Below are 26,734 nucleotides of genomic sequence, written 5' to 3' on the forward strand. Positions count from 1 at the left end.
CAAAGGCTCACTCTCCACATTTCTAACAGTTCCCTCGTGTCCCATAACTGCTTCTCCGGTGACTCCACCAAGGGCCCCAGGTTTCCACCCCTACCTCCTCAGGGTAATTGCCAAACTCGGCCTGCAAGGCGAGGACACCCAGCTGCAGCAGCGTCTCATCATTGCAGTACAGCTTCTCCTCCAGGATGTCTTTTCGAAGCTGCAGGTAAAATTGATGTCTTGTCCGGCTCTGCCTGGAAAAGAAATGCAGGAATAAAGGCCACTGGACTGCTGAGGGGGAGGGAGAACACTAAAGCCAGAGGGTTTTCTCAGTCTGGGAAGCAGGGAGAGAAAGGGAGACGGGACACGACCCAACAGAACCCAGAGGAAGATGCCAGTGAGACAAGGGTGGTCTCCTTCATCCACACCATGCCTCCTGCCACTAGTTGAGGGCTACTCTGTACCAGCACTTCATACAACACCATGGAGACGTTTGCTGCTGTGGTTCAAGTGAGAAAACTGATACTCAGTTAGATGGTGTTTTTAGTAAGCAAAGGAATGAAGAGGCACGGATCCAACTCCAAAGTCTTTTTTTTTTTTTTTTAAAGATTTTATTTATTTTTTCCCCCCAAAGCCCCAGTAGATAGTTGTGTGTCATAGCTGCACATCCTTCTAGTTGCTGTATGTGGGACGCCGCCTCAGCACGGCCAGAGAAGCAGCGCGTCGGTGCGAGCCCAGGATCCGAACCCGGGTCGCCAGCAGTGGAGCGCACTCACTTAACCACTAAGCCACGGGGCCGGCCCCCAACTCCAAAGTCTTGACCCCATCTCTCCTCCCACCCTCGTCCCTGGGCTGCTGCGGGAGGGGCACACTGGGGTGGGGGTGGGGTACTTTGACCTCAAGTGGAGTATGTACGAAACAAAAGGGCAAGTTCTTGTTTTGTCTAGGGCCTGCCCCCAACCACTGCTTTTTCCCCCTTTTCTGTCATATTGGAATCCAATCAACAAGATCAACCACAATAACTGTTGTTATTCATACATAATTTACAGTTCCCCAAGCACTTCCTATCCACTATCTCTAACGTCAGCCTGGACACACATAAAGGCCGAAGGAACAAAGGACAGGTCTGCAGCACTCACTGGAGCAGCCCACGGTGACCGACAAAGAACTTGATCCTCAGAAAGAGTGTGAGAGTATTCGAGGAGGTCTTCTTCCGGGGCTGCTCACTCCAGCCTTCGGGGGCTATCTTGCACAACCTGGTTTCGGTGTCCAGGAAAAAGAACTCGTTGCCTGGAATGGAAGTAGAAAGCGCCTGGAGGGAAAAGCAGCTGGGCAGGCACCAGCCCTCAGACCCACAGCCCTGAGCCTGGCCAGAAGGGTCAGACAGGAGCCATCTGAGTGCAGGAGAGAGCAGGAAGAAAGTCCTCCGGATACCTGCCACCACGGATTGTGAGGGGCCAAGAGCAGGAGACAAAGAGGAGAGGGGCGAGAAGAGAAATCAGCACCAAGAGGAGGAAATGTGGTTATTTATCTTAGAGAGGATATTACTTAATATCTGCCTTCCAGCTGCCATCTTATGGAGACAAAATGAAAAACAGAGGAATGAGTATTCCAATCCTGCCATGGGCCAAGCATTCTGCATCAACTGGACCATCCCAAGCCTCCCCAGGCATAGGCATGATATGGACTGAATGTTTGTGTCCCCGCCAAATTCATATATTGAAGCCCTAACCCCCGTGTGATGATATGTGGAGGTGGGACTTTTGGGCGGTAATTAGGTTTAGGCGAGATTAATGTGATAAGAAGAGACCAGAGCTTGCTCTCTCTGCTATGTGAGGACACAGTGAGAAGGTGGCTGTCCGCAAGCCAGGAGGAGACCCCCCACCAAGAACCTGACCATGTTCAACCCTGATCTTGGACTTCCCAGCCTCCAGAACTGTAAGAAATAAATGTCTGTTGTTGAAACCACTCAGCCTATGGCATATTGTTACAGCAGCCCGAGCAGACTGAGCAGGGCATAAGTGGAGTCACCTTTGTCTTTTCACCTGAAGGTTGCCAGCTTGAAAACTCCACCAGTCCAAGCTCAGGACTTCAACTCCTGTTGAGTTTGTCCTCTAGCACTTCCGGGAGGGAGACTGAATGAGCCCAGCCACTGAAGGCACCGCCTCCACCCCTTGCTCTCTTCAAGGCAAAGCTTGACCTCCTCCCTGCCAGGCCACTCCCCCTGGGACCCCTGCAGGTCTGCCCCAGCCGTGCTCTGCCCCACGCCCTTCACCACACTCCACCCTCTCCGCCCAGGGACACTCTCTAGCAGTTTGCCTGGCACAGGAGTCACGCCAAGTTTTGGAAGGCAAAGCTTTTAAATGGGGAACCAGCCTTTTCTCCCAGAGGCATATGCATGCTGGGGAGAGGGAAGGAGGTGTCCAGAGTGGTTCAAATGGGAGTCACCACACAGTGCCCAGACATCTGCCCCCTGCGCCCTCAGCCCTCGCTGCTGAATCTGACTCCCCACACCCCACTTCACTTAAGGCCACTTCTCCCCAAGGGATGGGCAGGTCCCCACTACAGTTTGGCTGGCAAGCCCTCCCAAGTAGGTTTATATTCAAACCCCAGACTGGTCACTTTTGAGTGATTTACCCAGGAGGCCCCAGCTGAGTGGCTATAGGATGTCCACCTACGAGGGGTGCAGGGCGAGACCTGACTTGGGGGAGGTAGGAGAGGGTAAGCCTCAAGACTGTACCCCTAGAGCAGGCACACTGGTTTCATTTAGATTGCATGTTGTAGATCAATAAAAATCCAATGTTTCCTAAAGATTCTTCTATTTACACTTTACAAAAGATTGAGCAAACATCAACAGATCACATCTAAGCGTATAAGGCTTGTTCTTTCTGCTTGGGGGAGATCCTTCGGAGGTCTGCTGAGAACTATGGGGAGATAAGGACACACCCTACCCCCGTGGCACACGGAATGATCCCACAATAAGCTTGTGAGCTTCTCCCATTGGGGAGGAAGAACAGAGGAAAAGCAAGATTATGACACCTAAGCAACGTGGGCTGGTAGATCCAGGATTTAACCTGAAGGCCTGTATGATCCCAACATGGCCTCCTTCCCATTACTCCACACAGTGGTTAAAGGGCTTTGACTACAGCAAAGATGGAAATAGAGTCCCTTCACGGACGGGCAAAGATGGAAAGAAGATGCAGAAACTCTTTCCTTCAGGATCTTCAGAAGGGATTCTTAATTTAGGCTCCTGGGGTGTGGGTGCTGATTTCCCATTAGTCCTATATGATTAGATGGAAAAATTTCTTTACTGTTTTCATTGTGGTAAAATACGCATAAAATTTACCATCTTAACCATTGTTAAGCATATAGTTCAGCGTATTAAGTACATTCACATTGTTGTGCAACCATCACCACCATCCTCCAGAATTCTTTTGGTCTTGCAAAACTGCAACTCTGTACCCATTCAATAATAACTCCCATTCTTCCTGCACCTAGCCCCTGGAAACCACCATTCTACTTTCTGTCTCTATAAATTTGACAACTCTAGGTACCTTACATAAGTGGAATCATACAGCATTTGTCTTTTTGCAACTGGTTTATTTCACTTAGCCCAATGTCCTCAAGGTTCATCCATGTTGTAGCATATGTCAGAATTTCCTTCCCTTTTAAGGTTGAAAATATTCCATTGTATGTATATACCACATTTTGCTTATCCATTCACGTGTCAGTGGACATTTGGGTAGCTTCCACATTTCAGCTATTATGAATAATGCTGCTACAAACATAGGTGTACAACTCTCTCTCCGAGACCCTGCTTTCAATTATTTTGGGTATGTATGCAAAAGTGGAATCACTGGCTCATATGGCAAATCTATTTTTAATTTTTTGAGGAACCGCCATAGTTTTCCACTGTGGCTGTACCGTTCTATATTCCCACCTAGATGGAAATGTTTTTAACATTTGCCAGTCTCACTTCAATGCACTGAAATTGATCAACCAGACCCAGTGACTCACAGAAACCCACATCTTCCATGCACCATTTTATTACAGTCTCCTGCACTGACTTGACACTATGCACACGACCACTTGAAGCCTTCACCACGTCAATGTCTAAGTGTGCAAGGTGAGGCGTCCCTGTCGCCAGCAGTTATTTTAGAAGGAATAGTGCTCAGATACCTAGATACCTGGATCACCTGAGGCACCAGGCCAGCCGTGGGCTACCCAGGAGACACTTACCCCTCATGTAAGCCAAGCCAAAGTAGGTGAGCTCCCCAAGGTTGGCAAATGACATGACAGCATTGAAGACAGCCCCCGCTGTCGACGTGATGTCACATTTCACCTCCAGACACTGCCCGCTCAGCAGCACCACAGAAAGGTCCCTGAGAGCCAAATAGGATTTCCCTTTTTTGGTCTGAAAACAATAATAGTATCAGTTGTAACAATAACTACGGGACATGGAGTCTTTAGCCTGGTCTAGCTACTATGCTACATATTTTATATGCCTTGTCTCATTTAACTGACAAACAACCCTAAGAGATAAGAATGGTCATGATTCCTATTCAGCAGATGAGAAACGAGGCTCAGAGATGGTAAGGGACTTGCCCACAGTTGCACAGTTAGTAAGAGGTAGAATCGGACTCAAATCTTCACTCTCTGCCAGGCTCTGGGGGGCCAGGAGAGCTGGCAGGCAGATCTAACTGATGTCTTTCGCCTGCAGAAACCCCAGCTGTCCCTTGGGCTCTGTTTCCCAAGAGGACTACCCAGGGCCTTCACCAACGAATCATACACTCCCAGGGTGTTGGTCAACCTGATACTGTCCCCCCAGACCCCCACAGAGCACAGCAGAGAGAATTTGGGCTGGCACAGAGAGCGGAGAGGGCTGGAGCTAAGGGGATTACTTCGAATTGAGAAATAGATGCATAGCAGTCTGCCTTCTGCCTCTTTATCCTGCTCAGATTAATGCCAGACTCATCTGCCACCTCAACCCCATCCCGATCACTGTGGCCTCCGCTCAGCAGCCCAGACAGGCCCACCATTCCACCACCACACGGGCTCGTCTGCCCATGTCTCTACACACACTGCCCACTGCCTGGCATGCTCTCACCCTCCTTCTCCTCAAGGCAAATTCCTAAGAGTCTTCCAGGTGGGCTCAGCACCCTTGTCTGTGGCCTGAAGGGTCGAGCCACCCACTCCCTTCTCTGCTCCCAGAACCTTGTGCCTCAATGCCCAGCCTGGGGCCTGGCCTAGACCTCCCCAAGGAATTCCTCCTTAGAGGACAGCCGTGGATGGACACTGGTGCGTGTGGTTTTAGTGCTATGGAGACGATGCCTGCGGCCACATGCTGACCCTCTGGACACCCAGGGGCAGCCCCCAACTGCCGGGGCCAGTGTAGATCTGAGGACCCCACGGGAGGAGTTCCCACACGATCCCTGGCAGAGCTGATCACACGGCACGCTCTGAGCCACCCTGGCTCCAACCCTGCTGCACACTTGCACACCTGCACAACTGAGGAGTTGTCTCACACGCAGTGAGGGGCCACCCCTGAGAGAGACAGAGAGGTGTGGGGGCCACCCCATGGGCTCTGAAGGGCGCTGTGCTTGGGTTTAATGCTCTGCAGTTGCCCTCTTGAAATTCTGAGTACAGTAATTGTATCTTTGAATGTGTGTTTTCGCAGTGCGGTCCAATGGGACAATGCAACATGCACATGCACCTTCAGTTCACAGTGGGCCTGCCTCCTCATCTCTGGCAATGAGTTCTGGCTGCCAACTCCTCTGCTGCCAAGTGCCCCGGGCCCCGCCCCACCTCCCTCTCCCCTTCTCCACCCTTCGACTTCTGCCACCTTTCTGGCCGCCTGCTCCTATTCCACTGTCATTCCCCTCTGCTGCAGGGGGCTGGCTCAGGAAGGGTCCTAGTCAGGCACACAGACATCCCAGAGCAGGGCATGGCAGGGCTGCCCCCACTCTGGGCCGACAGCACCAAAGCTCTTTCTGTGGGCAACTCAGCAGGGACAAGCCTGTCACTCACTCCCAATCCAGGAACTGAGTGCCTCTCCATACAGAGGTTGCAACCCCTTGGGGGTCTGCGGTCTGCCTGGGCTGGGGCAGCAGAGCCGAGGGAAGGGAGACTGACTGTTCCACCCCAGAAAACAGACAAATGCATAAATGCTAGAATGTGAGCTCCAGGCAAAAAGAACTCTGTTTTGTTCACATCACAGATCTGGGGTCTGGAGCAGTGCCTGGCACCTACTTGATGCTTAAACAAGATTTCCTGACTGAATGAGGAGACGAAGGCTGAGCTGAGTCTGGAAGGACAAGCAGGATTTAGCCAGAGGTCACAGAGGGCTCCTCTCAAAGGGGCGGGGAAGTGCTGAAGGATGTGCACAGGAGTGTGACCTGGCAGAGGGCTGTGGCAGGAGTCTGGAGGAGAAGGTGAGCACCCTCAGGGCCCTCCCAGCCTGAGACCCTCGTCAGAGCTCAGGCCGCCTCTGGGCCTGCCCAGCTGGGCAGTTCCCTTGCCACCCTCCACTCCTGCCCCGTCTAACCCAGCAGTTACCACAACAGATCCAGGCAGGTGCAAAGTCACCGGGGCCTCTCGAGCCAGCAGGACGAACTCCGGCCTGGAGAACTGGGGAAACGCGCAGAGTCACTCACGGTAGAGAAGTCACGTTCTGTGGGGCTAGACCACTAGCTTTGAGACTGGGTTTCCTCCATGGGCTCCCCTCCCTCCTCCCACACAAGCACTCCATCCCTAGAGCGGCAGGAAACAGGTTTCAGCAAAATGAAGCTGAACTGGGCTGAGGCCCCAGCTAGAGGGGCAGCTCAAAGCAGAAGCCTTACAAGGGGGTATGGTGGTTTTGGCCATGTTCTAGCGCTTGAGTTTGGTGTCCACTTCATTACAAGTTTCATAATTCACACAACTTTTGTAGGTATCAAAATTATAAAACACATTACATAGTACAAATATATATTTTATGCAATAAGATTTTTTTTTTTAATTATCTTTAGATTTAGATTAGATGTACCGTTTTTCTAGCTCTGGATGTAGAATCAACAGCGTGCGTGGGCAGCTATTTTCAATTTTACAATACTTCATGTTCGTATCACACTTGTGAGCCAGGAATACTCTAATACCCATCACTATTTAGACCCTGCCATCAACCTGTAGGGTGCATATTCTCAGCCCATTTTGCAGGAAATTGAGGCTCCGAGAAGCTAAGAAACTCTCCCAAATCCAACAAGAGAGAGTGACAGGATTGGGCGGGCCTTCTAATGTGCCCCCAAAGGTGCCTGGCAGGACTGCTGTCTCAAGAGGCCCAAAGTCCAGCCTGGGGGCGACTCATGACCTGAGAGTCCGCAATAGAAGCATCTTTAGCGAATGATCAAGAAGAAAAGCCAGAGAAGGTGAATAAGGCCTCCAGGAACCCGTCTCCGGCCCCCCAAGCTCATGAGGACCTGAGAGTGGTCTCAGAGGCCAGCAGGGGCCGGCAGGGAGGGCGGGAGCCCAGAGCCACACGGAAGGAGGATGTCCTGAGGCTCCTCCAGGCTCAGCTCAGCTCTAGTTTATGGAGGAGCTTGAAGCAAATCTCTGTGTGACAGGCAGACAGACAAAGGCCTTCTGGAGGCATCTGGGTGTGACATTCCCAAAGGGCCCGGATGCTCGGACAGAAGGCCTGGCAGAGGCAGCATCCGCAGTGAGCAGCCTGCCCGGGAGGGGCTCCAGGGTTGCCAATCCCCTCGCGGTCACTGCGGGCCTGTGTGGTTATTAAAACAGGCTTCCAGCTAATGGCAGTATCATGTGCTGAGGAAGGGGTGGTTTTTCTAAACACCGGAAGTGGCTCTGACGGCTAGCACCCTCCGAGGGCTGTTTCTGCAGAAGGCGCATCCTGGAACCACCCCAATCTCACCCACCAGCACAGGCTTAGCAAACTGGCCCCTCAGCAGAGACCAGCCTGCCTGCAAGGAGTCGGGGGTCCCCGGACATGTGCACACTGCAGGGGCCACTGAATATCCGCCCCTCTTGTCAGCCTGGACTTGATGGCCGGGGCAGGCGGCCTGGCTGCTCCCTAGCCTCACTCCCCACACGCACCCAAACCCTATGACCTTATGTGCCAGTCAGAACGGAGACTCTCTGCTCCCTGTCTGTCCCAGCTATATGTTTGCTCCTGCGTTTCGTCCGCTCCGAAGGCCCCTTCCAAGTACACTCAGCCTTGTCAGCTCTCCCACCACCCCACAGCAGTGGCTCTCAACTTCCTGCAGGGTGGGACCTGGCCTCTCCAACCTCCTATCCCGCACAGCGTCTACTGCAGCAAGGCCACTCAATAAACGCCTGCTGCCCTGAATTGCAAATTTCAGGTTTACATTGTCCAATTCTAGAAATCTCAGCCCAGGGAGCATGGCCCCCCAAGAGGACCCTGCCCATTTCAGCTGCTGCGGCGGCCACCCCCAGCTCCCCGCTCAAACCTCTTCTAGGAGTGTCCTTCGGTCCTCTTTTGCTCACCTTTCCCTTTTTCTGCAGGAAACTCCTTTGGGAAGGAGTTGCCGGCCGTGAGTTTTCTGCTGCCGCAGAGAGAGCCGATCCGGAGCTGAGCCGCCGGCCCTCCTGTAGGTTCTGGGAAGCTTCAACAGGAAGAGTGCTTGCCAGTGGTCAGAGAGGGGGAGAAAGGGTTAACAGTGGAAGCGGCTTGCATCAGCTGGACGGGGAAGGCTGTAGCCACCACTTCATCTTCACCCCGTGCCTACCCACTCTCCAAATGAGGCGACTAAGGCTGCACAGCCGCAGAGCTGGGGTGGGGTTTGAGGGCAAGGCCATAGTCGCCTCTTCCCCACAAGGACCCTCTGCTCACCATGCTCAGGACAGGCAGGTCCTGCGACCCCAGGTCCTGAACACCCTGGAGCAGCCAATGGGGTTGCAGGGGGTTCTGACTTTCTTCCTTAGAATTTTAGATATCATTCAAAATGGGTTTTTTTGTTTGTTTTTTTGTGAGGAAGATCAGCCCTGAGCTAACATCCATGCCAATCCTCCTCTTTTTGCTGAGGAAGACCAGCTCTGCGCTAACATCTATTGCCAATCCTCCTCCTTTTTTTTCCTCCCCCAAAGCCCCAGCAGAGAGTTGTATGTCATAGTGGTCTAGTTGCTGTATGTGGGACGTGGCCTCAGCACAGCTGGAGAAGCGGTGCGTTGGTGCGCGCCCAGGATCTGAACCCCGGGCCGCCAGTAGCGGAGCGCACGCACTTAACCGCTAAGCCACGGGGCCAGCCCCAAAATGTTTTGACAATAACATACATTGTTTATGCAATAAGAAAAAAAATAAACCTATTTTCATTGGGAAAATAGAAAATAGAGTTTTGAATGGCAGGAAAAATCACTGTGAGGCAAACTGTACAGCATCCAGTGGAGGCCCCAGCTGTGTATTTGATACCAAGTATGGCCACAGCCTTTGGCTGAATCGTGGAGGGACAAGACACTGTCACAGCCCTCAACAAATCAATACGTAAATAAATAAACACCCAGGCTTCAAAATGCCCAAGGCACCAGGACCAGGAAGACATGAGCCCGTGTGGGTTTTGCGCAGATTTAAGCATTTATGTTAGACCGATTGCAAAATAAGCAGAGTTCTGCTCCCTGATCCCTGCCCTTTGCAGTTGACTTTGCCCCAACTCCCATCAGGAGATGCAGTCTATTTCCCCACCCCTGGAACCTGCGCTGGCCTCGGGGCTCGATGTGGCCAATGGGATGAGGTGCAAGTGGTGGAGGGCTGTTCTGGAGGTTCTGTGCCACCCCCCCTCTCTCTCCCCCTCGCCCTTTCTGTCTCCCTCTCTCTCAACTCCACCACTGTCGGGAGAACAGTCTCGGGTTAGCCTGCTGGTAGAGAAGAGCCAGGGCTCCCGCAGACAGCCAGCCTCCCCCCGAAGCTAAGATGCCTACATGAGTTACAGCCAATCGCAGATGCACCAGGGCATCCAGCAGAGTCCAGAAGAGCTTCCCAGCTGAGCACAGCCTAAATTCCCAACTCACAGAATCCAGAGCTAAAGAAAACACTGTTTCCAGCCACTGTGTCTTGTGGTCGTTTGTTATGCAGCCTCGTGTGACAATAGACAATCACGAGCCTGATTCCATAAGCAGGCCCGCACTGGGCGTCCAGAGGAAACAGAATGCCCTGACAGCACAGCTGCCATCAGGCCCCTCATCATCTTGGCTTCATATCTGCTTAAATGTGGCCTTTTCACCCGCTAACGGGATAGGGTCGGCTTCTTCTGGAGAAGCAAGAGGCTACTCCTCAGCAATCAGTAAAGAAGCAGGATACAGCAGCCCCCACACCAATGTCCCACCCCAAGTTCACAGCCCGTACCACTTGCTGCTTACCTGTTGGAGATGTTGCAGCGACTGTGTGCTGAGGCGCTCAGACCAGGCCCCAGGGAACTCTGGGTCTCTGTGCTTCTCTCTGAAACTAACCAAACAGCATGGTGGGGGACAGGGGCAGAGGCAAAGAGCATGGCTTTCTTGAATCAGACAGCCTGGAATTTCAGCATCACGACACACTGGCTGTGCGACCTTGGCAAAATTACTTGACCTCTCTGAGTCTGTTTTCTCATGTACAAAACGGAAACGAGACGGATGGTTACAGAGGGTTAGGGGAGGTTTTAGGGGGGGAGATAAAGTCTAACAGCAAAGAGTACCTTGTTTTAGGGACAGCAAACTAACACTTATTTTTTTAAATCTCAGATTCAGGTGAAAAGTAGAGAACAGTAGAAGATTTGAAGCTTATTCTAAAAGCCATTCTGTCAACACTCCTAGAGCAACAACAAGAACAATCTTTTACAAGTTACTTTTCCTCTTGCTCCACCTAGAAACCGATTAAAGGAAAGTTTTTCTTTAATGTTATTTGCTTTAATTTGTTTTACCAACTTGGACAGTTAGAACTCAACGAAAAAGAGCTCACCTTTTATATAAACAACCCTGTTAAATTGGAGCTTTCCCCAGAACACAGAAGAAGCCTAAACTCAGTTCTCTGCAGGGGCGTCCCGGAAGAGTGGACTTGGCACGGGTTCTCTGCCACCACAGCGTGGACATCTGGCCCACCAGGGCAGGAAGCAGTGGAAGGCACCCTCGGCCCCCCCGGGGAACACGCGGGCCACACCTACCTCTGCAGGGATGCAGGCCCTCCGGGGCCCGAGCCGCCGGGCTCTCAAAGCTCGCCTGGTGCAGCCTGGTCCTGAGCAGGTAGCTTCTGTCCTGCTGTGTAGAGGAGCTCTCTTCCACCACCTTCCTCTCCCCCTGAAGGTCAAGTGCACCACATATCCGTGTCCCAAGGTCGGGAGGGGCATTTATATAGACAAACACAGGCTGGCTGTCAGTTTAAGTTAGTGTGGAACGTGTGTCCTGCACAGGGCAAGCCTCACCATGCATCCTCTAGGAGCCAGGAGGTGCCCTGGGGTCATCCATGCCCCTCAACTCCTGTGTGCACTCATGCCCACCTGTGCCTCTGCTTGTGCACTCCCCCCACGGGCCAGGCTCTCCCTGTAAGCTCCGCTGGGCCTCCAGGACCCAGAGCTACATCCTCCCTACTTCCAGTCCTCCACCTCCGTGCTCCAGGCAGATATAAAGGCCTCGCATCCTCCCCCTCGTCACTCCTCCCATGCCGCCCTCTGTGACGCCACCTGACACCACGTTTGCTCACTTTCTGTCTCCCACACCTCACCGTGTGCTTCACGCACCATCGTAGCTCATTCAGCTCCGCGCCCCAGTGAATGTCGAATGAGTGACCAAACTTACTTTATGGGCTCCTGATGGAAACGCTGAGGGTCAATGCAGTGTCCACCAGGGGACAGCGACACACCAATGGATGGTAGGCACTAATGTCTTTCAGACAAATGGACCCCTCCTTCCCCACCCAATCCTCTGGCTCAAGGAATAGGAGCAACAGGCTCACACACCAGGAGAGAAGGGGTCTGAGAAGGAGGACAGGAGGGGACAGGCACTTTCTGATTGGCCGCTGGCAGCGTCCCCTCAGCTATCCACTCCTCTCCATCTACAGGGACCCTGTGTTAGCCTTGGTCTCAGTTCTCCGACCTGCCCTGGGCAAGCGCAGCAGCCGTCCAGCCGCTCTCCGGCCCGGGCTCCCTCTGCTTCCTCTAACATGCAAAGCCCTTGCATCTGTACCACGGGCACCTCACTCGCCTCACCCTAGTCCCAGCGCTGCCCTGGCCTCAAGGGGCACCAGCTCCAGTGCAATTCCTGCTCCCGAGCTCCCTGTGGGATCAGGCTGAGGCTGTCCCCACCTGAGACCACCTCCTTGCTCAGCCTGTCCCCCATCCTGTCCTCCTTCCATCACTCCCCCCCTCCCAGGAGCACTTCCCTGATACGTCACTGGCATAGGCACCCTCGTCTCTGGCTCTGCTTCAAGGGACCCGACCTGAGCCAATGCCTACCACATGCCGGGCCCCTTGCTGGGCACTGGGGAGGACACAGGGCAGCAAGCAGACAGTGTGACAAGCACGACAAGCGGCCCCTCTGCAGATACAGGATAGCAGAGGGGAGGGAGGGGCCAGGGAAGGAGCCGTGTAGGCTCTGTCAGAGAAGGCTTCTTGTGCGAGGCCTAGAGTTGAATTTTTTTTTTTTTTTTTTTTTTTTTGGCAGGGAAAGATTCCCCCTGAGCTAACATCTGTTGCCAATCTTCCTCTTTTTTTTTTTTTCTCCCCAAAGCCCCAGCACACGCTTGTATATCTAGGTGTTAAGTCCTTCTAGTTCTTCTATATGAGCCACCGTCACAGCACAGCTACTGACAGACGGGTGTGTGGTTCCGCGACCAGGAAATGAACCCAGGCTGCTGAATTGGTGAGCGCTGAGCTTCAACCACTAGGCCATCAGGGCTGGCTCTAGAGCTGAATTTTTAGAGGGGAACTGACTCATGGGTTATAAACATGATTGCTTATATGGAAAGAGACTCTTCCAGAGATCCCAAGGGCCTTCACCCCATTAGAAACCTGGGCTTGCCCGAAGGTCTTCGCCAGCACTGCCCAATAGCACTGTAACGACAGGAATATTCTAGATCTGACCTGTCCAATGTGGTCATTACCAGCTACGTATGGCTACCGAGCACTTGAACTGTGGCAGAGGTGACTGAGGAATTGAATTTTTAACTTCATTTCATTTTTATTAACTATAACTTAGCTACTTCAACAGCTACACGTGGCTCCTGGGCTGGAAAGCACAGATCTACACTGACCTCAGAGACGGCGCCCAGAACCAAGCCGACCAGCCGTCTGACGTGGAGACTGGCAGAGGCTGGGTAGACGGCCACTTCTTCCTGATGAAGCCGACACGCGTCCAGAACGGCCTGCAGTGGCAGCCGCCTGCAGGGCTGGTCTTCACACATGGCCAGCAGGAGGGAGTGCAGCGGCTCCCGGAGCTGCAGGGGCTGCAGAGCAGAGGCCGGTGAGAGGCTGCAGTCCGACGCCTCAGCAGGCGTGCAGTGGGGCTGATGGAAACGGATGTTCTCATCCCCCTAGACAGACGCCTGCTCCCTCTGGAGAGCTGAGGGGCGGACACAAGATAGATCACTGAGGCCACAAAATGCAGAGTGATCATCTCTGCACCAGTTGTGTGGTTTGCTGCTTTCTAGTCTGGAACGCCCCTCCGTGCACGGAGATCCCAAACATGTGCTTGGATACTTATGAACAGTGGGTGCTAGACACAACAGATCTCCACCTACACCATTACCCCAGATCAGCCAGGGATCAGCCTTCCACTCACAGTCACCTGGGCAGCCTGGCATTTTCCCAAAGTATGTAGGTGGGTCTCATTGGGCCCTTCCCCTGGACTGTGAGCTCCAAGAACGCACGGACTGTGGCTTTTTCACTGTGGAATCTCAAGGGTCAGCACAAGTGTTCAGTAATTGTTGGTTGAACTTTACATAACATGTGCATGTCAAGCAAAAGAAAAAAAAATAGGTATTTTATTAAGCACTTCTGTTTTTTTTTTTCCTTTGGTAAGGAATATTGGCTCTGAGCTAACATCTATTGCCAATCTTCCTCTTTTTGCTGAGGAAGATTGGCCCTGAGCTAACATTTGTACCCATCGTCCTCTATTTTGTATGTGGGATGCCACCACAGCATGGCTTGATGAGCGGTGCATAGGTCCACACCCGGGATTCGAACCTGTAAACCCAGGGCCACTGAAGCGGAGCGCAAACTTATCTGCTACGCCACCAGCCCTATTAAGCACTTTTGTCGTGTGTTTAAATGGCCACCATTTCTATGGGGAAGGCCTCAAATTCAGACTCAAAACCAGGCTTTTTCTCATGCCCACCCATACTGAAGGTCATTTTCCAGATCAAGGCTGCCCTGCCATCTCTTGCTGTGGAGCAACAGCTGTGAATTCCTCTTGTCCCATGTGACCAGGCTACTGAGTCCTGCCCTCAGACAGCAAACTGGAGGCCCCTTGTGTGCCAGGGACTGCCAGCTCCTCGGGACGTGAGGTGGGAAACAGGCCCTGCCTTCAAGAACCTCACAGTCTGAGGAGAAAGACAGTCACATAAAGAGACAAGGACAGGGCCGGCCCCGTGGCTTGGCGGTTAAGTTTGCACGCTCCGCTGCTGGCGGCCTGGGTTCGGATCCCAGGCGTGCACCGACGCACTGCTTCTCCCGCCATGCTGAGGCCGCATCCCACATACAGCAACTAGAAGGATGTGCAACTATGGCATAGAACTATCTACTGGGGCTTTGGGGGAAAAAAATAAATAAATAAAATTATTAAAAAAAAAAAAAAGAGCGACAAGGACAGGACAGGGTGATAGGGCTCTCGTCTCAGTAAGCACAGGACATGGAAACAACACAGAGGAAGGGGCCCAATCCAGCCTGGGGAGGGAGGGAGGAGCTGGGGAAGGAACTTAGACTAAATCTCAGAAAATATGCTGGGGTTAACCAGGAGAAAGGCTGAGGAGTGGGCTTCAGGTGGAGGGAGCAATGTATGCAAAGGCTGGCATTTGTCTGAAAGGAAGGGGCCGTGGGCAGGACTGGGGCCCTGGGAAAAATGACAATGCGGGGCCCCTTCTTCAAGATAGCGAAGAACTTCAAGACAGCGACAGCAAAGCATTAACTCAAGCACGGGGCCCTTGTAAGTGCAGGGCCCTGTGCTGTGACACAGGCCACATGCCCGTGAAGCCAGCCCTGACATGGCAGAGTACCGCAGAGGAACCAGGGCCACAGGCGAGAACCCAGTTCTGGGCTCCACGTGTGTCCTGCTGAGAAGTGGAAATAACCCCACGGGTCGAGGGGACGTGCGACAGGTCCCAGGAGGAGGGACATGAGCAGGTGTCTGTTTCAGAAACAGCACTGAGAAGCACTGGGATGTTGAACTCGAGAGAGCAAGGCTGGGAAGGAAGGAAGGAAGGAAGGAAGGGAGGGAGGGAGGGAGGGAGGGAAGAAAAGAAGGGAGGGAGGAAGGCCCGGGCAGGGTTCTCCAGCATGTGCTCTTGGTACATTGGTTTCTAAGGAATTCTTACAGTGTCAGATGAAAATTTACACACACACATATTCTATAGTCAAAAATTTTGTAAAATGCTATGATCAAGTTTAAAAGTTTCTATGCTTTAAGCCTTCTCAGAGTCTTTAATAAACTGCTCTGAAAAATCTCCGAGAGGAAAATATTGTAGAGAGCATTTCCCAAATCGATTGGGCACGGAACTCTCTTCAGGGAAGCATCTCACTCCAGGAAGAGCTGCTCTAAAGGCTGTTTTATAACTTTGTACCCTCAGCATCTATAAAATCCCCCTGCTTGCTACTTCCTCTGATCAGGAGTGCAAATAAGTCATCTCTTGCTTGTCAGTCCTCAACTGTGGCTGCCTGGAGCGCCATGCGGAGCAGTATTCTGGGGTTGTTCTGGACTCAGCAGGAGCAGATCTGTCATCGGCTGGCAAAGCCTTCCTAGAACCTGGGAGGAGGGAGCGGTGGCACAGGGCTCCACAGATGTGGCCCTGCCCTGGGCAAAACCACTAAACAAATCTGAAGGCATGCCCTGGCAAGACTGGGAGCATCGTGTTTACAGACCTGGTTTGGTGGAACACGAAACCCCGCCGACCAGTAGAGGGTCATTCCTAAAGAGTAGACATGCATCTGCCCAGGGGAAAGGCACATGGTTAGATTTCAGTCACCTCTGTTACTCCATCATCCTGCAAACAACATACAATGCAATTTCCACGTGCGGCAGACACTGCTGGCTGGCTAGCCCAACAACTGTCCGCAACTCCCTTAAACTTCACTGCCTCCTACTCTAGAGGCTGAAAGCCTCAGGGATCATGACACCCAATTTTGGCAAAAGATGTCAGGGAAGTCTGTTAAGGGACTTCTGAGAAAACTTTTGTTTTACTGGCAATAGGAACACATTTGACTGGCCCCATACTTTCCCCCGTGTTCCTGCCTTGAACACTGATGTGATACATGGAATCATAGCAGCCATCTTGTGACCGTGAGGCAATAAGCATAAGGACAAAAAGCCAGCAGCTAAGGAGGGTAGAATGGGACTATACAGCCTGGAACCTTAATGACATTTACTGAGCTGACGACCAATCCTTAGACCTCCTGTTAAGTAAACAATATCTGTGGTTCCTGCCACTGTGTTTTAGGCTTTCTTTTTCTTATAGCCAAAGCCCTCCATACATGCCACACTGTGGTTCAGCCTGATTAAAAAGCATCGTATGTTGTCAGACAGCAGCATGGTGTCACGGAAGAGCACTATCTGACTTCTCTGAGCCTCAGTTTCCTCACCTTTAAAGTGAGTATTCTGCCTGAATACTCAAGAGTATTGAGCAAAAAGTGCCTGGAGATGGTAATAATAATAATAATAATTGTTATTGTTATTATTGGACACAGAGCACTTATAATATACCAAGCCTTGCTCTGAATCTTTTACTTATACTAACTTATTGTCCTCACCACAGTCCTGTGAGGCAGGTATTTCAATCATCCCCATCTTACGGAGAAGGAAACTAAAGCAAAGACAAGTTAGAGAACTCACCCAAATGAGACCTAGAGCCTGGACTTCAACCCGGGCGGGCGCCAGAGCCCCTGCCCTAAGCCACTCGGCTATGTCGCCTCGGGGTCGCAGGAAGTTCTCACTAAATATCAGTGTATATTTCTGTGAGGCTTCCCCTTCAGGGCCCTCTTCAGGAAACCACACGTGGGACTTTGGAAGGGAGACGTTGAATTAACTAAATGCGGCGTGTGAAAACGCACGGTTCCTTGAGGGATCTGCTGAGTTTAACACGAGTGGGTTTGGTCTGGTTCTTGACACGTCTAGGTCAAGGGCACGCGTCCAGAGCCACACGTGCCGGTCAGCTCTCTTCTTGGTCTGAGACTGTACCCCAGAGCCAGCCACCTCTCTGACGAACGTGACTGGACACCTGCAGGGGAGTTCACAGCTGCACCCTCATTTCCAGAGAAGTGTCCCGGAACATGGATGTCCTGAGCACCACCAGAGGCACCGTCCACACCCAGGAACTTACCTGGGTTCCCAGGGCTCTGCCTAAGGTGTCCCGGGGCAAAGCCCAAGGCCACAGTGACACCAGGCCTCATCCCGAATCCCAGCACCAGCCCACTGGGAGACACTGCTGAAGAAGGGTTGTGAGAAGGATTTTGAAGGCAAGTCCTGGCTCAGCAGGAAACCAGCCATGATTGATGTGTGATGTCTGCCATGAGCATGGGATGGGGTGACGGTGTCACAAATGACTTGTCATTAGAAACCTGCACATACCTTCTACTAACACTCCAAGGAGTAGGGGAAATGTCTCAGAGTGCTGATTACAGCGCAATGTTGGCCCAGGGAGAGGAGTCAGGGTGTATCCTCCAAACCTCAGAATGGGGCCCAGGGCCAGGGCAGGATCCTGAGCACAGCCTCTCCTGAGACCACTTTCCTGACTGCCTAACTCGCTCGCCCTAGGACCCGAGCCACATTAGACAAAGAGAGGAGCTGTGACGAATGGAAGAGAACAGTAATTAACAGAGCTGCATGGTAGGGATGCTGTAAGAGAGAGAATGGCCAGGCCACATGAACAGGATCAAGGCTGGTGCTTTCTGCCCTTTAAGCCACACTCCTACAACACATCTCCCCAGTTCTTAGCTCAGTCTGTTCCTTCAGCCTTAGAACTCTTGGAGCCCTCGTTCCTCTGCATGGAGGAACACGTGCAGGAGGCAGGAGGATGTTTTCCTCCAGCTCAGCTCAGCTCAGCTCAAGGATGCTCTGAGCAGAGGAGTGACTAGACCTGCACAAGACACTCAGAGGGGGCCACATGGCAGTCAGGAGGGTGACATCTGTCCCTCACCAGCAATGCTGGGAGGGATGGGGAAGGACCCCGGGAGCACTCGAGATCTGTCTTAGTTCAAGTCCTGTAGAAAGCTGAGCCTGAGGCAAGGATTAAGGACTGATACTCCATTCAGGAGCTATAAACTCAGGGCAATGTGGGAGAAGAGAAAAGGGGAAGGGAACCAAGTCAGATGCAATGTTTGGGGCCACCATGCTGGCCATCTCCTGCAACAAGCCACAGAGCACAGCAAAAAGCACAGCTGACCTAGCTTCCCAGCCTCAGAACTTCTCTGGAAGGCTTTAAGTCTTGCCCATCTTGCAGCAGATCCGGAGGAAAGAAAGGAGGGAGAATTAATGTTCTCAGTTCCCCCCAACTTTGATTTGCCATTGGTGAAGTTTCGCCCCATAGAAAACTAGGTCCCCTGCACTTTCAGGTCGCATCAGCAGGCCCTCTAGTGGTTGCTCAGAAAGTCAGATCCCATGGCTCAGGATGAGGCATCTTAACTGAGTCCAGAGAGTAGGAGGCAGCTTGGTGCGGGTGGAGCACCACCAGGGAGACTCGAACAGAGGGCACCTGGGAGGCACCCAAGTCCGTGCCTGACAGAGGAGTCCAAGGACTCACCCCTGGGATCCTGGCAGTGTAGGAAAGGGTGCGGGGCCTGGAGTCCGGTGGGGGTGGTGGTGATGGAGCCAGGGCCACCACGACTGGGACTCTGATGCTTTCACTGTTGTGATCTGACTTGGAGACACGTGAGCCCAGATGAACCAAACCTAGAAGCCACTGACGCCCTATTCTCCAAGCCCAAACTGAGGTTCCAGGATGCCTCCCGAGAGGAGCAGAATTTCCAGATCTGCACTTCTCCCATGAAATGACAAGGAAAAAGGAACAGAACTCATTGATTAAGAGCCCACTATGCCCTGCCCAGCACTGTGCGCCTGCCTTCCATCATTCTCTCCTTAGAATTTCTTCTTTTCAAAATTGAAAATAATATTTACTAGAACTTTTTGCTATTCAGAAGCAAAACACGTCTATGGAAAAAAAAAAATTCACCACTGATGTTGCCATCCAGAAATAATCACTGCAGACACCTTGGTGTATGTATTTTTAGAACTCTCTCTCTCTCTCCCCCTGTGTGTGTGTGTATGTGTGTGTGTGTGTGTGTGTGTGTGCATGGTATGTTTATACAACTAGGATCACATTGTATATGCATATATTTCATTTCTTTTCAAGTCATTAAGTAAGCTCCTACAGCCTCATTTTAACACTGTCTTGTTTCACGTCCACTCTCACTGGACATTTAGCTTGTTTCCAATTTATCACCAACATCAACAATTCAACAATAAACATTGCTGTAGCTAAATCGATCTTTACTCATGCCTTCACATAAACTCCTAGTTGAGGACTTGTTGGGCCCTTCTGAGGGTTTTTGCTACATGCTGCCACTGGTACCACTGTGCCAGGCCATCTACCCATAGCTTTTCCAACACTTCCTTTTGAATATTTATAATAAGCTCATGGAGTAGGTCATATTAACCCCACTTTACAAACGTAGAATTTGGGGCTCAGAGAAGTTAACTTGTCCTCCTCTAAGAGCTAATAAATTGCTGGCAAGAAAGTCTGGAAATAAAGTTCTTTAAACTCATTCTGCCTCAGTGTTCCTCAGGGCTGAGCTGGGAGCTGGGGACGCCGCTCCCAGGACAGGTCCGAGTTCCTAGAACCAGGCCTTTCCCAGAAGACAGGCCCAAGGGTGCTGCAAAGACACCACACGCCTTACCTGAGATGCGTCCGGCTGCTCATGGTCACTCTGTCCCTGTAGCAGTTCAGGGGCCTTGAAAGGAGCAGCCTCCGTGTGAGAATTATGGTCTCGGAAGGAAAGACTTCCAGCCGCAGAAAGCAGGGCTGACCAGGGGCAGACCACATAGTCCGAGGAATCTGAAACCAAGGCAGTGGTGGGGATGTAGAGACAGAGCCACTGTCTGGAGGACCAACCGTGGGACTGTGCCTGGGGTGTGCCTTGCAATATCCTCCTCTGGGATGGACTGTGAGCAAGACCGGGGGAACCACGGAGCAGAACAAACTCGACCCTGATGTGTGCGTACACAGGAGCGTATATTACAAAAGGTGGCTGCAGGGGTGGCTGGGACAATAGCACCTGCTTCCAAATTCATCAGTGGCCAAGAGTCTCAAGGTAAAAGGTAAAGCGAGTTCAGATCCACCTGGAAATTAGCACAAGTCTGAGTTCTCTGGAGCCAAGCCAGGGACCAAGGCAGCTGGTCTTCTGGGCGTGCTGTAGCTGTTCATCAGAACCTCCAGGGCGCGGACGAGTGTGTGAAGACTCAGGGAGATGAAGCTGTGGGTACAGGTGCACAGCCTCCCTTCCTCTCCCCAGCTGGGACCCTCACCCTGACTGCGCATGTGTGATCTCACACGTGGGGAGCACGTGTGACTTCTGAGTTGACATCTGAGTGTGGGCGCTCAGTGTTTGTTCCAGTTGTCAATTTAATGCCTCGCAGCTCCAAATCCTTCTTTCATATCTGCTCCCTCCTCAAGCACCTCTCCTTTACAGCGAGCGCACTGCACAGCTTTCTCAGTAGAGGGCGGCAGAGAGACATCGCGGGAGGCAGGCTCTGCGGCTGTTTCTGGGGGATCAGCGGTGTGTGCGGAGGACACTGGGTGACGCTCTGCCCTGAGACACGTCCAGGACGCGTGATCCCTCGGCCCAGTGATCACCTTCCTGCGACCCTGTCTACACAGAGGCTGCGGGCTCCAGGCCCCCCGCCCGCATGAGCTCCGGAGCTGTGGCTTGCCAGCGCCCGCCTGCGCCCGTCTCCGCCCAGAGAGTCACCCCGCCCCTGTTGGCGATTGCCTGTGCCTCCTTGGTCCAGTGGCTGCAGACCACCCATGGCCAGGCAAAGCAGCTCTTATCAAGGGCTGCAAACACAGCAACTCCAGCAGGTCTGAACCCCAACCTGGGGAGGGGGTTTCCCTTCAAACTTTGTCCCTCATTGGGTACTGCCCTCAGCCCTAGGGGACCACGTAGACGTATCTTACAGTACTCTTCCGTCGGAGTTTAACAGTTCTTTATGTTAACACACACTCCCCTCGTTTAGACCACTGAGTGTGTGGGTTCTCTCCTGAGCGGACACAAGCTGGTGCAGCATCTGGCGGAGGGCGGTGTGGGCGTCAGCTGCTCCCGTGGCTGCCCCCTGCCCCCCATCTCTGGTCATGCCCAGTCTACCCGGTGCTGGGAGAGGCCCGCGGAGCTGTCGCCACTCTCTCTCTAGGAACCGGGCCTAGACATGCAATCCCAAGGCAGAACAAGGCCTTTCTTTCAACTCCGCCTCATGCCATGAGTCCAAGAGATAGGCCTGCCCTCTCAGCACAGCGCCATGGGTGGCTGTCATTTGCCTACTTGTTCTGATACTTTGGACTGACAACAGACGGAGAAGCAGCAGCCAGAAATGTGCTTGTCTGAGAAGCTTCGCACTCAACCCCCCGTGACTCGACTGCCCCAAACACTGTCTTACCATCACGAAGGTCTTCCAGGAGCCTCTCAGCAGCCAGGGACAAGAGGGACCAGACTTCCTCCTCAGACAGAGCTTCGCCCCTGACCTGCAGGGCACTGGCCAGAGTCACGGAGGCCGGGCTCATGCCTGCAAAGACACGCGTGTGGCAGAGCCCCTGCAATGTCCAGTAGCGTGTCAGGGCCAGCACTTGCCACCCTGGCCCACACACGGTCCAGCCTCCTGCGCAGCACAGCGGCGCCATATTTTTATCACTTGTGTCCCCAGCGTTGGGCACAGGGCCAGGCACACAGAAGAAGCTACAGAAATGTTCATTGGGGGGCTGGCTGAGTAAGCAGCTTGGTCCTCACTCAGTGAATGTGCAAACAAATATATAAACTCCCAAATGGAGGGCTAAGGGAATAAATAAATGAATGAGCAAACGAACCATGAGGATGCCGCCTCCCCCAGTGCTGGGCATGCGCTGTTGCAAAGAGCTACCTACGCCCCCTAGTGTCCGTTGACTGCTCTCCTCCGCTTTCTGGGAAACTGGGTTAAAACCCTCTTTCGCTTGCAATACGTGATTCATGTCTTTTCCTCTCCGACTGCCGCGTGCAGAGTTGGATTTGGGGCCAGCACCGCTCTGTCTCTAATGGTCACCCACACCTGCCTGAAGAGCGAGGCTCAGCAGAAGGAATAGCTAAGCCCGGAGTTTTGAGAAGGTGCGGACTCACAGGAGAGCACGGGACTGGTTTGCGGGAGGAGGGGGTGAGGAGGGCTCGTCTTCTCTTCCCTCTCCTCTTATAAGCGCCCCTTTAAACCAAAGCTGACATTTAAATGTCTGTCCCCCAGACAAAGCTGTCACCCACTAATCTGCAGCGCGGAGAGCCCCAGGTGCGGTGGCAGCAGGAAGAGGCCGGGCAGGCTTTTCCTAATCCATTTAGGTCACTGATCGTCTCGACAGCCAGGGCTCACAGAGGACGGGTGCGCAGTGTTGCGGGCGGGGTGGGCAGCGCATTATGGCTCCCGCACCCCTCCATCCCACACGCTAATCTAAGCTCTCTCCCCACCGGCTGCTCAGCTCCCTACAAACGCCTCAGGAGGAGACACAGACGCCCCGGAGAAAGACATTTGTTCCTCCGTCCGTGCTGCTGCAGGACGTGGACCGGACGCTGTGTGTGTGAGGTGTCATTTATCACGAGGAGTCTGTGAAGAGGGGACTGCTCTGCCCATTTACAGGCAGGGAAGCAGTCCGAGGAAACCCAGGTAAAAAAGGATGGAAGACAAGCTGAAGGCCAGGCCCTCTCTTGTTTTTCTTTTCTTTTTTCTTCCTCCTCCGTCATTTTTCAAACTTTGCTTGAGGCATACGGATGAGGCATTCTCATTCCGCCACATTTTTCTAAACCTCTATAACCACAATGAAAGGCTACTTGTTAAAGCAAAAACAAAGGGACAAGATGATGATTCTCAAGTAGGAAATCTCTGAATTTCAAAATAAAATACCTCACAAAAATATGAAATTGGGTTTTTTTTCACTTTATGACTAGAAAAAAAAATTGCATTAAAATCTTCTAGGCTGATGTGGCTAGTTAAGACCATCATTTCAATATAATAATTCAATGAAGGAAGGATAGCCTTTTCAATAAATAGTGCTGTATCCATCATGAAAAAAAACTCACACGTTATTCAAAAATTAACTCAAAATGGATCATAGATTTAGTGTAGAACATAAAACTATAAAGTTTTAGGGGGGAAAAAAACATGAGAGAAAATCTTTGGATCTAGGACTAGGTGAAGTGTTCTCAGACCTGACACTAAAAGCACAATCTATAAAAGAAAAAATTGACAAATTGGACCTCATCAAAATTAAAAACTTTTGCTTAAAGATGCTGTTAAAAAGATGAAAAGACAAGCTATAGACTGGGAGAAAATATTGGAAAACCACATATCTGACAAAGGACAAATATAGAGAGTTTATATAAAGAACTCTCAAAACTTATCAATAAGAAAACAATCCAATTAGAAAATGGGCAAAAGACATGAACAGACATTTCACCAAAGAGAATATACAAATGATAAAGAAGTACATGAAAAGATGTTCAACACCACTACCCGTTAGAGGAATGCAAATTAACATCATGATAAGATGTCACTACACACCTCCCAGAATGACTAAAATAAAAAATTGTGACAATTCCAAATGCAGATAAAAATGCAGAGAAACTGGATCACTCACACATTGCTGATGGGAATGTACGATAATACAAATACGCTGTAAAGCAGTTTGGCAGTTTCTTGTAAAACTAAATTTGCAATTACCATTCAACCCAGCAATTGCATTCTTGGGCATATATCCAAAAGAAATAGATATTTACGTTTACACGAAAACCTATACACGAATGTTCATAGCAGCTTTATTTGTAAAAGCCAAAACCTAGAAACAACCCAGATGTCCTTCAGTGGATGAATGATTAAACAATCTGTGGTACTGGGGAACACTATCCAGCAATTAAAAAGAAAGAACTATCGACACATGCAACTTTGATGAATCTCCAGAGAATTATGCTGAGTGAAAAAAATCCAATCCCAAAGGTTGTATACTATATGATTGCATTTATATAACATTCTTGAAATGACAAAATTGTAGAAATGGAGAACAAATTGGTGGTTGCCAGAGTATGCAGATGGGAGGAAGAAAAGTGGGTATGTTTATAAAAGGGCAACAGATGGGATCCTTGTAATGATAGAACTGTTCTGTATCTCAACTGTGGTGTATGCACAAACCTACACAGGCAATAATATTACATGAAAGTAAACACTCATGTGCCCACGCACACACACAGACACACACACAGAAATGAGTACAAGCAATGGAAAATCACAACCGTTATCTTGGTTGTGATATTTTACTGTAGTTTTGCTAGATGTTATCGTTGAGGGAAACTTGGTAAAGGGTACATGGGATCTCTCTGTATTATTCCTTACAACTGCATGTGAGTCTACAACTATCTCAAAATTAAAAGTTTAACTTAAAAAAACACACACACACAATGAGATATAATTTCACGTCAATTAAATGGGGAAGAATAAGAGATCCAATGGCACCACTTGTTGGCGAATATTTGGAATTAAGTGAGACTCGTATATACTGCAGGTGAGACTGTAAATTGGTTCAACCAACCACCTTGGAAGATAAATTAGCATGAACTAATAAATTTGAACATGCATGTGAAAAAAAAAAAAAAAACAAGTTGGGTACTCCCCTAAGTGTGGTTGCTCTGTTCAAGGACTCGGGCTAGGGAGTTACACTGGACTAGGTAACCATGAATGGCACCTATGTGGACACATGATACCGAGTGTGCATGTGAATACACACATATGTGTGAACTGGTTAAGGATGCTATGTCTGCCTCTTCAGTAGATACATCCTGTGGCAATACTCTATATCACCTCTTGAATAGCTGCAATTGAGCAGAAGAACAATATTTTGTCCATCACAGAATTTTGTGCAGGCCTTCAAAATGAAGAGACTGAAATTGGGGGTTTAGTAATTATTTAACATAATATAGTCAACACTTTCCAACACATGACTAGGAGTGGCAAACCGTATATACCATATGTATTTACATTTGCAATTTACTACAGACCGAGCGGAGGCAAATGAAGAATATGCACAGAATGTAAAAGGGGTTAAAATAGTGCATAGCACAAAATAAGCACTCTGTTAGTATTAACTTTTATGATTATTACTGGGCAACTCTAACCCAGTAGTCATAGGTAATTAATAGACTGTACTGAAATATTACTAAAGTTATTATAGTTATAGGTGATCTTAAAAATTCTAGATTCAACAAACCAATATATTGAATTTTTCTTATCTAATAGCCAGCTAAGAGGGCCTAGACTTGGGTGAGTGAGATTTCTGGCCCTATTTTTAATTTTAGAATACAATAGTGCCCCCTTATCCATGATTTCATTTTCCGTGGTTTCAGTTACCTGTGGTCAAGTATGGTCCAAAAATATTAAATAGAAAATTCTAGAAATAAACAATTCATAAGATTTAAATTGCACACGGTTCTGAGTAGCATGATGAAATCTCACACTGTCTCGCTCCGGACCTCCCAGGGTGTGAATCATCCCTTCAACCAGCATGTCCACTGTATATGCTTTATAGCCCACTAGTTACTCAGTAGCTATCTCAGTTATCAGATTGATTATCGTGGTATCACAGTGCTTGTGTTCAAGTAACCTTATTTTACTTAATAATGGCCCCAAAATGCAAGAGGATGTTGCTGGCAATTCAGATAAGCCAAAGAGAAGTCATAAAGTGCTTCCTTTAAGTGAAAAGGTGAAAGTTCTCAATAAGAAAAGAAAAGAAATTGTATGCTGAGGTTGCTCAGATCTACAGAAATTTTTATTACAGTATGTTGTTATAATTGTTCTATTTTACTGTCAGTTATTTTTGTTAATTACTTATTGTGCCTAATTTATAAATTAAACTTCATAAAAGGTATGTATGTATAGGAAAAAACATAGTATATGTAGGGTTCGGTACTATCTGTGGTATCCACTGGGGGTCTTAGAATGTATCCCCCACAGATAAAGGGAAACTACTACATAAATGTACTTACCACTGTGATTGAAAGTAAATTTGAGGGCGGGCCCCGTGGCTTAGCGGTTAAGTGCACGCACTCCACTGCTGGCAGCCCGGGTTTGGATCCCGGGTGCACACCGACGCACCGCTTCTCCAGCCATGCCATGCGGAGGCCGCGTCCCACATACAGCAACTAGACGGATGTGCAACTACGACGTACAACCATCTACTGGGGCTTTGGGGGATAAAAAAGGAGGAGGATTGGCAATAGATGTTAGCCCAGGGCTGGTCTTCCTCAGCAAAAAGAGGAGGATTAGCGCGGATGTTAGCTCCGGGCTGATTTTCCTCACAAAAAAA

The 26,734-nt window shown here is 50.6% G+C and overlaps 1 protein-coding gene across 1 annotated transcript in view; it reads right to left on the reverse strand.

Moving 5' to 3' along the window:
- Positions 1 to 22,232, reverse strand: part of LOC131406941 (FERM and PDZ domain-containing protein 2-like) — a 47,669-nt gene extending 25,437 nt beyond the window's left edge. The window contains exons 1-11 of the mRNA XM_058542842.1: positions 21,808 to 22,232; positions 20,055 to 20,212; positions 16,029 to 16,094; positions 13,208 to 13,399; positions 11,124 to 11,256; positions 10,345 to 10,429; positions 8,479 to 8,614; positions 6,535 to 6,606; positions 4,219 to 4,393; positions 1,119 to 1,269; positions 95 to 233 (exon numbers count right to left, since the gene is read on the reverse strand). Coding sequence (XP_058398825.1) covers positions 95 to 233; positions 1,119 to 1,269; positions 4,219 to 4,393; positions 6,535 to 6,606; positions 8,479 to 8,614; positions 10,345 to 10,429; positions 11,124 to 11,256; positions 13,208 to 13,399; positions 16,029 to 16,094; positions 20,055 to 20,212; positions 21,808 to 22,048 — 1,548 coding nt within the window. The 5' untranslated portion in view covers positions 22,049 to 22,232. The remainder of the gene's footprint in view (positions 1 to 94; positions 234 to 1,118; positions 1,270 to 4,218; positions 4,394 to 6,534; positions 6,607 to 8,478; positions 8,615 to 10,344; positions 10,430 to 11,123; positions 11,257 to 13,207; positions 13,400 to 16,028; positions 16,095 to 20,054; positions 20,213 to 21,807) is intronic.
- Between the last annotated feature and the right edge of the window lie 4,502 nt (positions 22,233 to 26,734).

The sequence above is a fragment of the Diceros bicornis genome, chromosome 6 (genome assembly GCF_020826845.1).
Source record: "Diceros bicornis minor isolate mBicDic1 chromosome 6, mDicBic1.mat.cur, whole genome shotgun sequence".
NCBI classification, from domain to species: Eukaryota; Metazoa; Chordata; class Mammalia; order Perissodactyla; family Rhinocerotidae; genus Diceros; species Diceros bicornis.